Source organism: Aythya ferina (genome assembly GCF_964211825.1).
Source record: "Aythya ferina genome assembly, chromosome: W".
NCBI lineage: Eukaryota > Metazoa > Chordata > Aves > Anseriformes > Anatidae > Aythya > Aythya ferina.
The window spans coordinates 11452227-11466391 of record NC_140313.1 but is presented as its reverse complement, the minus strand read 5'-3'; the positions used below and the strand labels follow the sequence as shown (position 1 = coordinate 11466391).

The window sequence follows — 14165 nt, the reverse complement described above, 5'->3', positions numbered from 1 at the left end:
CCTAAACCTCCCCTGGTGCAACTTGAGGCCAATCCCTCTAGTCCTATCACTAGTTATCTGTGAGAAGAGGCCAACCCTCAGCTCCCCACAGCTGCCTTTCAGGTAGTTGTAGAGAGTGATAAAGTCTCCCCCCTCAGCCTCCTCTTCTCCAGACTAAACAACTCCAGTTCCCTCAGCTGCTCCTCATAGAACTTGTGTTCCAGGCTCTTCACCAGCTTTGTAGGCTTTCTCTGGACACACTCCTGGGCCTCGATGTCATTCTTGTAGTGAGGGGCCCAAAAGTGAACACAGTACTCAAGGTGTGGCCTCATCAGAGCAGAATACAAGGAGACGATCACCTCCCTGGTCCTGCTGGTTGCACTATTCCTGATACAAGCCAGGATGCCGATGGCCTTCTTGGCCACCTGGGCAAACTGCCAGCTCATGTTCAGACGAGCGTCGACCAACACCCCCGGATCCTTTTCCTCTGTACAGCTTTCCAGCCACTCTACCCCAAGCCTATAGCGGTGCATGGGGTTGTTGTGACCAAAGTGCCGGACCTGGCACTTAGCCACGTTGACCCTCATCCCATTGGCCTCTTCCCATCGATCCAGCCTGTCCAGGTCCCTCTGCAGAGCCTTCCTGCCCTCCGGCAGATCAACACTTCCCCGCAACTTGGTGTCATCTGCATGCTTACTGAGGGTGCGCTCAATGCCCTCATCCAAATCATTAATAAAGATATTAAAGAGGATGGGCCCCAACACCGACCCCTGGGGAACACCACTTGTGACCGGTCGACAGCTGGATTTAATGCCATTCATCACCACTCTCTGGGCCAGGCCGTCCAGCCAGTTTTTAATCCAGCAAAGAGTGTACCTGTCCAAGCCATGGGCTTCCAGCTTCTCCAGGAGAATACCGTGGGAGACCATGTTAAAGCTGTGCTGAAGCAAAAGTAGACTACTTCAACAGTCTCCTTCATCCACCATTACTCCTAATGGTCATAGAAGGATATGGTGTTGATAAGATCTCCTCTGTACAGCCACGAATTTACTAGAATTCATGGCTGTGCAGCTTCCATATTGTTTCATAAAGTGTATTCGTTCTGGCCTGAACAATGGAATTGAAGCTCTGATCCAAAAATAGCTGGAATTGGCAAGCTGACAGTACTCGCCTTGTTTCTTTGCAATCTTACTAGCATGGACGTGATGTCATCTACATTTTTGCATTTTTGGAATGGCTGCTGTGTTTCTGTCACCAGTAATGCTGTTGGGCTTGAAACATTTGCAAAGCACTTGGAAGCAGGCATGAGGCATGTTCCTCAGAAATGGGACTTTCAGAGAGTGGTGCTCTGCCATTCCCAAGCCAGGAGCAGCGGGCTTGAAAGTTTTTTGCAACCGTATTCCAAGGTGGGCTCGGCCCTCTCTTTATCCATGTCTCATGGCGCAGAAGAACTCACACTTGACTCCTCTCAGCAAACCACAGTGTGAGGGCCCTCCAGGGAGGGCGCGGCGGCGCTGCCGTGGAGACGGTACCTCAGGGGTTGGGGTGGTGATAAGAGAATCACAGAATCACAGAATCACAGAATTTCTAGGTTGGAAGAGACCTCAAGATCATCGAGTCCAACCTCTGACCTAACACTAACAGTCCCCACTAAACCATATCCCTAAGCTCTACATCTAAACGTCTTTTAAAGACTTCCAGGGATGGTGACTCCACCACTTCCCTGGGCAGCCTGTTCCAATGTCTAACAACCCTTTCGGTAAAGAAGTTCTTCCTAATATCCAACCTAAAACTCCCCTGGTGCAACTTAAGCCCATTCCCCCTCGTCCTGTCACCAGGCACGTGGGAGAACAGACCAACCCCCACCTCGCTACAGCCTCCTTTAAGGTACCTGTAGAGAGTAATAAGGTTGCCCCTGAGCCTCCTCTTCTCCAGGCTGAACAATCCCAGCTCCCTCAGCCGCTCCTCGTAGGACTTGTTCTCCAGGCCCCTCACCAGCTTCGTTGCCCTTCTCTGGATTCGCTCAAGCACCTCGATGTCCTTCTTGTAGCGAGGGGCCCAAAAGTGAACACAGTACTTGAGGTGCGGCCTCACCAGAGCCGAGTATAGGGGGACGATCACTTCCCTAGCCCTGCTGGCCACACTGTTTCTTATGCAAGCCAGGATGCCGTTGGCCTTCTTGGCCACCTGAGCACACTGCTGGCTCATATTCAGCCGACTATCAACCATCACTCCCAGGTCCTTCTCTGCCTGGCAGCTCTCCAACCACTCATCTCCCAGCCTGTAGCTCTGCTTGGGGTTGTTGCGCCCCAGGTGCAGGACCCGGCACTTGGCCTTGTTAAACTTCATGCAGTTGACCTCAGCCCATCGGTCCAGCCTATCCAGATCCTCCTGCAGAGCCTTCCTACCCTCGAGCAGATCGACACACGCACCTAGCTTGGTGTCATCTGCAAACTTACTGAGGGTGCACTCAATGCCCTCATCCAGATTGTAATATACAATAAATGTTTGTTCATTGTCTTTTGTATTATAAGGAGAAGGAGTCCTGCTTGAAGAAGTGGGGGTAGTAAAGGTCTCCTGCTGAGATAAGAAACTAAAATGCCTGAAATTCCTTTACTTAATGTAACAAGATAGGGCCCTTAAACTGGTAAGGGGGAGGGAGTTTCCTCCCCTTCTCCCCCCTTGCATCCTAGTTCCATCTTTCGTTTAAAGTCACTGTTGCAAAGCTCCTGTAACCACTCCTGATAAGCTGCTGAACCAGCATGATAATGTTCTGCCTTCCTGCTTCATGCTGGGTCAACATGACCTAGTGAGGAAAGGGAGTCGAGCCACAACACAGAGGAAGACTACGGCCTTCATCTTCACGACCACCAGAGAAACTGGGACAACCCCCTAGCAACAGTGCGCGCAGCTGCAGAACATACCTGGATGTGCTACATAATCCTGGAATTACCAAGATATAAAAAGGGACCCTGGTGGGGGTGAGGTGCGCGCCGTTGGCGGAGCAGAGATTCCCCGGCCACCCAGCGCTGTTTTGCTTGCTGTTTGCTTACTCAATAAATTCTTTTATATGATTAATACAATGCCCTCTAAAAATTAATTAAGGGGCAACTTATAACACAGATCACCGATGAAGATATTAAAGAGGAAACAATCCTGGAGCCACCGGTGCCCGGGGAAAACGCACGAGAGACTGCTGAACGGTGACAAACTCCAAACCCTCCCCCCTACTCTTCCCCCCGTCGTCATTCCTTATTATAGAAGCGCTTCTAGCTGCGTGGAACACTAACGTCATCGTCCACGCCCAGGTGACATCAGCGCCAGAAGCAATGAGTGACGTTAGTGCGTACGGAAGCGCGGTGACATGTACTATTTAAAGCTCCCCGGGTGGACGATGGAGGCAGAGAGATGAGGTGCTGTTACGTGTAGCAGCAGGTTGATGGCGTGCAGCTCTCCCCTCCCCTCCACGGGCTGTGCACGACGGTTGCGTCTGCCTGCTACGAGGGGACGGGCGGGTGGTGGCGGAGGTGTGAGGCGGGGGAAGGGGATGCGAACGGGTAAATTAGCGGCTCGGAGGTGCCGTTGTAGCTGGAAACCATCTGACGCTACGCTAGCTCTGTCTCGCCAGTGGGACTGAGCCTGCGGTCCTGCCGCAGAGGAGTACGGGCTCGACGGCGGCCCCTACTGCTGGCAGTGACCGACACACCGCGCGCCTAGGACAATGCCCGCCCGCTCGCCGCAGAAGGCGTGACGGCGAGGAGCGAATCCGCCGCTGCAGGAAGGAAGAGCGGCGCTCCGCATCTCAGCAGCCGGGGGGAGTGGGGGGGGGGGGAAGGGGGGGGCGGATCGGGGGAGAGCGGCGCCCCTGTGCCCGGGGGGGACTTGCGGCCACTGTATGCCTCTAGCTGCCGCACGCTGGGAGCCAGATGCCAGCCCCGGTGCCGCGGCTTACTCTGCTTCCTCAGGAAAATGCGTCGATGCCCGCCACGTTGCCGGTGGGAGTGCTAGGGGAAGCGGCGGCGCGGAGCCCTGAGCTCCCTGTGTGCCTTATCCCGCTCCTCTGAGGCGCACGGAGCCCTCGGCGGCCGCTCACCTTCCAGCGAGAAGCGTCGCAGCAGCCGCCAGCCCCTCGAGGAGAAGGCAAGCGTCTCCCCATCTGCCTGCAGGAGGGGATCCGTCTGCCTCCGGAACCGCCGCCACCCGCCCGGGGGCTGAAGCCGACGTCTGTGGGTGCCTGGCGGGGCCCGCGGCTATGAAAGCCCAGCCTGTGGGAGGTGTTCTCTAGGGTGCGAGCGGCCCTGCTCAGCCCGGCAATTGCAAGCCGCCAGCGCGGCCACAGCAGAGCGGCAGGCGAGACGAGGCGCATCCCGGAGACGCGGCGCCACCGGCCGCCATGGGGTAAGGATCTCGCAGGGGCCGCCGGGCTGGTGCTGGGGTGGGGGGTAGAAGCGTTTGCCCGAGCGAGCTGTTGCTGTTCTAGCGGGTGTTGCTGAATGCGCACGGAGGCGAGTGGTTTTACTGGCGGGGTGCACAAGGAGTAGGAATCCTGCTGCGATAGATGCTGTATATAAACCCGATGAAAGCAAGGCAGTGTGCTCTGTGAGGGGCGCACCGCGATCTGCAGAGGTTTGCTTCCGCCGTAGCCACATCGGATTGCTGGAAGAGCTGCCTGGCTTCCAGATTCCCATCCGTGAGGACCTTCCCCTGGTCTTTTGGGGATGATCAGTAATGAAAACGACTATTTTAAGCTCAGTGTGACAAGGTGAAACTTCAGAGCAGTGAAGGCTCGTTTTAACTCCTCTGGAGCCTTAAGAGGATATAAAAACACGTGAATTTTTCAATATAGCGAAGAAGGCTTTAAAGAAATCTGCTTTACAGCAGGTCCCATAAATAAATTAGGACATCCATCTGAGATTTTTAGGAAGTTAGAAGGAATAAGATCATTAAAATGAATCTGATTGCATCAATTTAGTAGATGTAAAAGTGGTATAGATACCTGTGAAAGCTGTTCGTGCTTGTATTCTTACTAATTTGTATAGTGAAATAAGAAAATGAATCTTACTACTGTGCTTGCATGATAACCACTGAATGGAATGGAAACATCCATGTTCAAAATCAACAGAAGCCCAGTATGATTTTGCTAACTGCAAGGTAGAGGCAGGATTCTAATGCATTAACAAGATGCTAGTTTTCTAAGACTTTATTAATAGTTCAGAGTATAAAAGTTATAATTCAAGTCCTTTGCATTTTGCTCTCTCAGGAAATTTAAATGTGAAGTTGGTGTAGTAATATGAAAGTGAAAGTGTTTCTTTCCTCAAGCTGTTAAAGACACTTGAAATCTTCCAGTTTATCAACTTCCCTGCTTGTAGGGAGATAACAGCTGTGTTATTGGCTCTGTTCTAGTCACTGGGGCACACTGTACAAGACATGAGAAGGAATGACTTCTTAGGCTAGCTATTATTTTCCCTGTTGTCTTTAGTTCCATCAAAAAAGAAAGAAAAAAAAAAGAATAAACCCAAACTTGCAGCTGTTTACATATTCAAGAAAGTGATAATGCATAAACCTGACAAAAGGCTAAATAATGGTATAATGTTTTGGGGATATACTCTTAAAACAGCTAGGCAGATGCAATTATTTAGCTTTTAAAAATTCAAATAAATGAGATGTTTTCCGTTATTTAAAAACAATATTGTGTTTGTAGATATGCCATTTAGGTGTAGCTTATTTCAAATACTGAGAAAGTACAAAATTTATTACATTTCAACCTTTCTCTGGAATCAAATTGAGCACTTCTGAAGACAAAAACCTGACTTAAACAAAAAAACCCCTCCTCCATTTCATAAACTCAGAACTGCTGGTGTTTCAGTATGGTAGCTTCTTAATGAACATCACAAATCAATATCTATAGATGGAGTGAAACTAATTTTTTTATAGTCCTTCAGTATTGTTGTGGTTTAACCCGGCTGGCACCACACAGCTGTTCGCTCACCCTCCCCCCTCCCTCTCTGGGATGGGGGAGAGAAATGGGAAAGTGAAGCCTGTGAGTTGAGATAAAGACAGTTTATTAAGACAGAAAAATAATAATAACAGTAATAATAATGATAATAGTACTACTAATAATAATGTGTACGAAACAAGTGATGCACAATGCAATTGTTCATCACACGCTGACCGATGCCCAGCTTATCCCTGAGCAGCCAGACCCCCCACCCCAGCTAGCCACCCCTACATATTATTTAGCATGACGTCAGATGGTATGGAATACCCCTTTGGCCAGTTTGGGTCAGCTGTCCTGGGTCTGTCCCCTCCCAGCTCCTGCTGCACCCCTTGTCTGCCCGCTGACAGGACAGAGCGAGGACTTGAAAAGTCCTCGGCTTGGTGTAAGCACTGCTCTGCAACAATTAAAACATCAGCATGTTATCAGCACTCTTCTCATCCTAAGCCAAAACATAGCACCCTACCAGTTACTAGGAGGAAAATTAACTCTGTCCTAACTGAAACCAGGACATCTATCCACCCCTTATTCCATACCATTTATGTCATGCTCAGGTTACACTCTTTTCTATACATTCGAATTAGTCACCATTTTCATGTAGGGTATACAGCAGTCATGGCAGTGATGACATACAGTATTATATAATAATTAACATAACACAGTTCAACTCATGGGCTATTCTCACCCAGTATTAAATCCCCTTGGGGTACACACTGGACCTCCCCATTCTTTTGCAGTACCCACCAAGTGCATCCAGGTCCTTGAGCAAAAGCAATCCCACAAATGGGTTTGCCTTTTCCTGAGGCAGGAGTAGCCCAGACTGTTTTACCCAGCATATTTCTTAAATGCACTACAGGGACTTTATCCCCTTCTACAGTATGTAACAGGTTTGATTGGGCAGGTCCAGCTCGGTTGGCAGATCCCCTAGTATTGACTAACCAGGTGGCCTTTGCCAAATGTGTGTCCCAGTTTTTGAATGTCCCAGCATCCATTGCTTTCAGTGTAGTCTTTAACAGGCCACTGTATGGATCAACTTTCCTGGAGGCTGGTGCATGATAGGGGATGTGATACACCCACTCAATACCATGCACTTTGGCCCAAGTGTCTATAAGGTTGTTTCGGAAATGAGTCCCATTGTCTGACTCTATTCTTTCTGGGGTGCCATGTCGCCATAGGACTTGCTTTTCAAGGCCCAGGATAGTGTTCCGAGCGGTGGCATGGGGCACAGGATATGTTTCCAGCCATCCGGTGGTTGCTTCCACCATTGTAAGTACATGGCGCTTGACATTGGGGGTTTGAGGGACTGTGATGTAATCAATCTGCCAGGCCTCTCTATATTTATATTTCAGCCATCGTCCTCCATACTACAGAGGTTTTGACCGTTTGGCTTGCTTGATTGCAGCACGTTTCACAAACATAAATAACCTGTGCTATAGTGTCCATGGTCAGGTCACGAGCCCTCGATCACGAGCCCATCTGCATGTTGCATCTCTGCCTTGATGGCCTGAGGTGTCATGGGCCCATCGGGCTATAAATAATTCACCTTTATGCTGCCAGTCCAGGTCCACCACTTCAATCTTAGCAGCCTGATCCACCTGCTGGTCGTTTTGATGTTCTTCAGTGGTCCTATTCTTGGGCACATGAGCATCTACATGGTGTACCTTTACAGCCAGGTTCTCTACCCAGGCAGCAATATCTTGCCACAATGCAGCAGCCCAGATGGGTTTGCCCCTGCGCTGCCAGTTGTTTTGCTTCCATTGCTGTAACCATCCCCACAGGGCATTTGCTACCATCCATGAATCAGTGTAGAGATAGAGAACTGGCCATTTTTCTCGTTCAGCAATGTCTAAAGCCAGCTGAATGGCCTTCACTTCTGCAAACTGACTTGATTCACCTTCTCCCTCGGCTGCTTCTGCAACTCGTTGTGTAGGACTCCATACAGCAGCTTTCCATCTCCGATGCTTTCCCACAGTATGACAGGACCCATCAGTGAACAGGTCATATTTCTTCTCATTTTCTGCTATCTTGTTGTACAGTGGGGCTTCTTCAGCACTGACCACCTCTTCCTCTGATGATATCCCAAAGTATTTGCCTTCTGGCCACTCCACAGTCATTTCCAAGATTCCTGGATGTCTGGGGTTTCCAATTCGAGCCCGCTGAGCAATCAGTGCAACCCACTTGCTCCAGGTAGCATCAGTGGCATGATGTGTAGAGGGGACCCTTCCTTTGAACATCCAGCCTAGTACCGGCAGTCGGGGTGCTAGGAGGAGCTGCGCTTCAGTACCGACCACCTCCGAAGCAGATCGAACTCACAGAATCACAGAATCACAGAATTTCCTAGGTTGGAACATATGCTGCCAATATTTCCTTTTTGGTTGGAGTAGCGGGCCTCAGATCCTCTGTATCCCCGACTCCAAAACCCCAGGGTCAACTTCAAATTTCCCCAGGTTCTTTCTGCCTGAGGCTCCAGGTAGGGCCCTTCTACCTGGCTGCGGTGTAGAGCCCATTCTTTACATCTGGTCCTGTTTGAAATGGCCCAAGGGCTTCTGCATGAACTATCTCCTGCTTAATTTGTTCAAAGGCTTGTCGTTGCTCAGGGCCCCATTCGAAATCATTCTTCTTACATGGTAGAGCGGGTTTACAACCAGACTGTAATTTGGAATGTGAATTCTACAAAACCCCATGACACCTAGGAAAGTTTGTGTTTCTTTTTTTTGCTAGTTGGTGGAGACATAGCTGTTATTTTGTTGATCACATCCATTGGGATTTGATGGCATCCATCCTGCCATTTTATTCCTAAAAACTGGATCTCTCGTGCAGGTCCTTTGACTTTATTTTGTTTTATGGCAAAACCGGCCTTCAGAAGGATTTGGACTATTTTCTTCCCTTTCTTGAAAACTTCCTCTGCTGTGTCACCCCACACAGTGATGTCATCGATGTACTGCAGGTGTTCAGAAGCTTCCCCCCGCTCCAGCGCAGACTGGATCAGTCCATGGCAAATAGTAGGGCTGTGTTTCCACCCCTGGGGCAGCCAATTCCAGCTGTATTGGACTCCCCTCCAAGTGAAAGCAAATTGTGGCCTGCACTCTGCTGCTAGAGGGATGGAGAAAAATGCATTAGCGATATCAATTGTGGCGTACCACTTGGCTGCCTTCTATTCCAGTTCTTACTGGAGTTCTAGCATGTCCGGCACTGCAGCACTCAGTGGTGGCGTCACTTCGTTCAGGCCACGATAGTCCACTGTTAGTCTCCACTCACCCTTAAACTTTCGCACTGGCCAAATGGGACTATTGAAAGGTGAATGAGTCTTGGTGATGACTCCTTGGCTCTCCAATTGACGAATTAGCTTATGGATGGGAATCAGGGAGTCTCGGTTGGTGCGATATTGCCACCGGTGCACAGTTGTGGTAGCGATTGGCTCTTGCTGTTCTTCGACCCTCAGCAACCCCACAACAGAGGGGTCCTCTGAGAGACCAGGCAAGGTAGATAATTGTTTAATGCCCTCTGTCTCTAAGGCAGTTATACCAAAAGCCCACCCTTTTGGGTCCTTGAAATATCCTCTCCTGAGGTAGTCTATACCAAGGATGCACAGAGCATCCGGGCCAATCACAAGAGGGTGCTTTTGCCACTCATTCCCAGTCAGACTCACTTCAGACTCCAATACAGTCAAAAGCTGGGATCCCCCTGTCACTCCATAAATATAGATGGGCTCTGGCCCTTTATAGCTTGATGGCATTACAGTACATTGTGCACTGGTATATACTAAAGCCTTATACTTCTGTGCATCTGACGTGCCAGGCCATCGAATCCACACAGTCCAATAAACTCGATTGTCCCTTTCCTCCCCATTGCCTGGAGGCAGGGCCCTTCTAATCCTGGTCAGAATCTTCATTTCTGCCTGAAGGACTGCCAGCTGGAAGTTGGAGCAGCAAGCTTCTCAGAGAACCTATTTTCCCTGATTGTTTTTCTTTGCAACTCACGTACCTGTGCCTCTAGGGTCGCGGTAGATTTTCCATCCCATTTTCTCATGTCCTCTCCATGGTCACGTAGGTAAAACCACAGGGTGGCACGGGCTGTGTACCCACCATATCATCTTCCTTGCATGGATGAACGCTTACTCCTAATAGCTGAGACACTGATTTGTACAGGTGGGGAGGAAAATAAACTCTCTTTAAGTTAGTGGACCTTTTCAGAAAGTTTCTCCATAGACGAGATGCAGGCCTGTAGGGAAGAGGAGAGACTTTCTTCGTACTGCCAGAGTTGTTTAGCCACTTCATCCACTGTGGGTTCCTCATCCTCTTTCCAGGCCATTATTGCCAATGAGCTGGCATATGATGATGGTGCACTCCGTACAAACTTCCGCCACATGGGTCGTGTACACCTGACTTCATCTGGATCTGTGGATGTTTGTCCGTTGTCTAGGTCTTCATAAATCACCTCCCGTATGGTTAATTCCCTCAGGTACTGAATTCCTTTCTCCATAGTGGTCCACTTGCCTGGTAGACATACAAGTTCTTCCTTGAAGGGATACCTTTCCTTCACAGCTGAGAGGAGACGCCTCCAGAGGCTGTGAGATTGTGCTCCATCTGCAATTGCTTTGTCAATGCCTGCATCTCTAGCAAGGGATCCCAGTCATCTGGCTTCCCTGCCGTCTAATTCCACACAATTGGCTCCAGTGTCCCAGCACCGGAGCAGCCAGATGACAAGCTGCTCACCTATACAGCGACCAAAATCTTTTCGCACATCTCGTAGCTCGCGCTCATATAGGCTTCAGGTAGTTACTGTTGATTTTTCGGCATCCTCATCTTCCTCCTCCTGAATCCGTGATGGCCCAGCGTCTTCGTCGTCTCTATACCTAGATTTTGCAGAAGACTCTCTGCGTTCTAAACGACCTGAATCTCTATACCATTTTTTCACCTTCTCTACAGGGGCAACTTGCACTGCTACAGCTCGTTTCTCTGACCCAGCTACAGGGTCTGCCACAGGGGTTGGAATACTCTCTGCAGGGTCAACTTGCACTGCTACAGCTCATTTCTCTGACCCAGCCACAGGAGCTGGAGTGGCTGCAGGAGCTGGAATGGCTGCAGGAACTGGAACTGGAGCGGCTTCAGGAGCTGGAGCAGGAACTGGAGCTAGAATTGGAGCGGCTGCAGGAGCTGGAGCGGCCACAGGAACTGGAGTGGCTGCGGGAGCTGGAGCAGCTGAGGGAGATGGATTGGCTGCAGCGGCTGGAGAGGCTGTTGGGCCTGTCACCGGACTTGGAGTGGCCGCAGGATCTGTCACTAGGTTGATAGTAGCATCAATTACAGCTCGATAGGCATAAGGCAGACCCCAGCACACTACAGTGATTTGTGTCACTTTGGAACTGCCAGAGTTATGACACCCTTTTTTCAAGCATTTTACCAGTTTTTTAGGATGTTGCATTTGTTCAGGGGTGAATTTCCAAAACACTGGAGGTGCCCACTGCTCTAGAAACCTGCCCATATCCTCCCACACTCCCTGCCACTCACAACTATCCCACTTCAGGACATATCTCTGGATGAGATTCTTAAATAGTTGTTTAACCTTAAACAAAACCTGAAGCGCATTCAGGAGACATAACAACAAGAACATGCTGGTCTGAGTTGCTATCTTAACTAGCTCGGAAGAGAAAAGGGTGGTGAAGGAGAAAGGGAGAGTGAAAAAGTAGGAAAAAATATCTTCCTTTGTCCCCTCCGCAGACTGGATCCCTGACAAAAAAAAGGCAATAGGTGTAATTGTTAATAGTTTCCAAGATATGGCTTCCAAAGTATAGAGTCGACGACAGTGCTGAGTACAAATACCAGGTTACAGTCATGACCAGAAATTTCATCATATCATAAGCCACCACACAGTACCATAAGGATCTTAAACCAGGGCATGGAAAGGAGAAACAGCACGACAGAGAGCACATACAGAAAGTAGCAAGCTATAAAACTCAATTTGGAAAACAGGCACAGCAGACTTGAGATTAAAGCAATCAACATTGTGACTAGCAACTATTAAGCAGGTCTAATGCTTATACCAATTTTAGTTTAACACACTCTGGTCAGATCTGTAGTTATCTCAACCCTTTAAGCCCTATGTTGGGCGCCAAAAGGACCGTTGTGCTTTAACCCGTCCGGCAGCTAAACACCACACAGACGTTTGCTCACCCTCCCCCCTCCCTGTCTGGGATGGGGGAGAGAAATGGGAAAGTGAAGCCTGTGAGTTGAGATAAAGACAGTTTATTAAGACAGAAAAATAATAATAACAATAATAATAATAACAATAATGATGTTAATAGTGCTACTAATAATAATGTGTACGAAACAAGTGATGCACAATGCAATTGCTCACCACCCACTGACCGATGCCCAGCTTATCCCCGAGCAGCCAGACCCCCCGCCCCGGCTAGCCACCCCTACATATTGTTTAGCATGACGTCAGATGGTATGGAATACCCCTTTGGCCAGTTTGGGTCAGCTGTCCTGGGTCTGTTCCCTCCCAGCTCCTGCTGCACCCCTAGTCTGCCCGCTGGCAGGACAGAGTGAGAAGCTGAAACATCCTTGGCTTGGTGTAAGCACTGCTCTGCAACAATTAAAACATCAGCATGTTATCAGCACTCTTCTCATCCTAAGCCAAAACATAGCATTCTACCAGCTACTAGGAAGAAAATTAACTCTGTCCTAACTGAAACCAGGACAAGTATTTCGGTTTATTTGGAGAAAGAATGTGAAGTTGTTGGTGTGATTAATTTTAAATAGTATCTTGGCACATTGAGGTCAAGAAGATAAAACTTGCTGGCAAATAATGTGAAGACTCTTTAGACAGTACATATTGAGCTATCACAATGAAGAATTCCTTTGCAGACCATCTTTTAACAAGATGGACAAAATCAGAAATATAGGTAAGCGTTACTAATAGGCTCCCTGATATATGTGTGAGGAGTGCATCCAAGCCAGGGCCAGCACCAGCTCTGTGGGTATGTTGTACATCTGTTGATGTTCAGAGCAGAGGTCCCGTTTCAAATCTGTTTTGTAATACCATTTAAATTCAGTTGCCCATGGATTTTGGGCTATTTCTAGACCAAGTCTTCTGATAGTCTAAGATATATTGAGCCCTCCAGAAGTAAGCTGGAAAATGATTGATAATTCATGTACATGACTACACGAGAATTTGTGTGCTATATTCAGTACTTCTATCATGCATAAGCTTGTTGTATTTGGCTGGTGGAAAGTTTACCTGTTCCATTGGTGAGAACACAGAAAACTTAGAAACTTAGAATGGGGAACAGGAATTGGCTTACCAAGCCAGCAGTGACTTTCTTAGTCATGTATTGTAGTGAAGAATTCACTGTTGTGCCAGTGTAGTTCAGCCCGCTCAGCTTGTTCAATACCATCAGGCAAGCAAGATAGTTATACACTGTGTATGCAGTGGATACCAAGCTGTGGGTGACTGGTCTCTGAAGTTGTATTGCTGTTAAATATATTTTTGAGAAACTTGAAGCTTGAGAATGGTCTATAGGGTCCAGTAGTCTGGGAGCCATTCCTAGTGCTGTACCCTCTGTGTGTCCATCTTATCTCACAAGAGAAAGTAAATGAATCAAGCCCCAGGGATTGTACAGGCCAGGTACTCTAGTGTAGGATGTCCACTCTCATTCCTTTACCTGTCAATCTCTCTTTTCTTCTCTGAGTTCTTCATCTCTGCATAAAAAGTTCTTAACAGTGGTCACTGTAGAGTTATGTATCCATTTATTCATGCAGGCCTTTCTGTTTGGTGGAAGACACTGAATATAATGTTCTTCAATAGGAAAGCATTGATTTTCATGTAAATCAGAAGAACTCATTATGTTCTGTGCTGGTTCATAATGTCTCTTTTGTATTGCTAGTGCAGAGTTCTGCACCTGGGGAAGAACAACCCTAGGCATCATCAGTACATGCTGGGGGCCACCCTGGCAGAAAAGGAGCTCGGGGTCATGGTGAACACTAAGTTGAACATGAGCCAGCAGTGTGCCCTTGCTGCAAAGAAGGCTAATAGTGTCCTGGTCTGCATTAGGCAAAGTATTGCCAACAAGCTAAGGGAGGTGATCCTTCTCCTCTACTCAGTGCTGGTGAGGCTGCATCTGGAGTCCTGTGTCTGCTTCTGGGCCCCCCAGTAAAAGAGAGATGGACCTACTGGACAGAGCCCAATG

At 48.6% G+C, this 14165-nt stretch overlaps 1 protein-coding gene and 1 long non-coding RNA gene across 3 annotated transcripts in view; both read left to right on the top strand.

Moving 5' to 3' along the window:
• LOC311426402 overlaps positions 1 to 14165 on the top strand; it is a 579678-nt gene that overhangs the window by 281106 nt on the left and 284407 nt on the right. The gene's annotated exons all lie outside the window — the stretch shown is intronic.
• The window catches only part of LOC311426318 (homer protein homolog 1-like), a gene marked incomplete at its 5' end in the record, with an annotated part of 213350 nt that continues 203021 nt past the window's right edge, over positions 3837 to 14165 (top strand). For both annotated transcript variants that reach the window (XM_084502736.1, XM_084502735.1), the window contains one exon: positions 3837 to 4377. In XM_084502736.1, coding sequence (XP_084358862.1) covers positions 4373 to 4377 — 5 coding nt within the window. The remainder of the gene's footprint in view (positions 4378 to 14165) is intronic.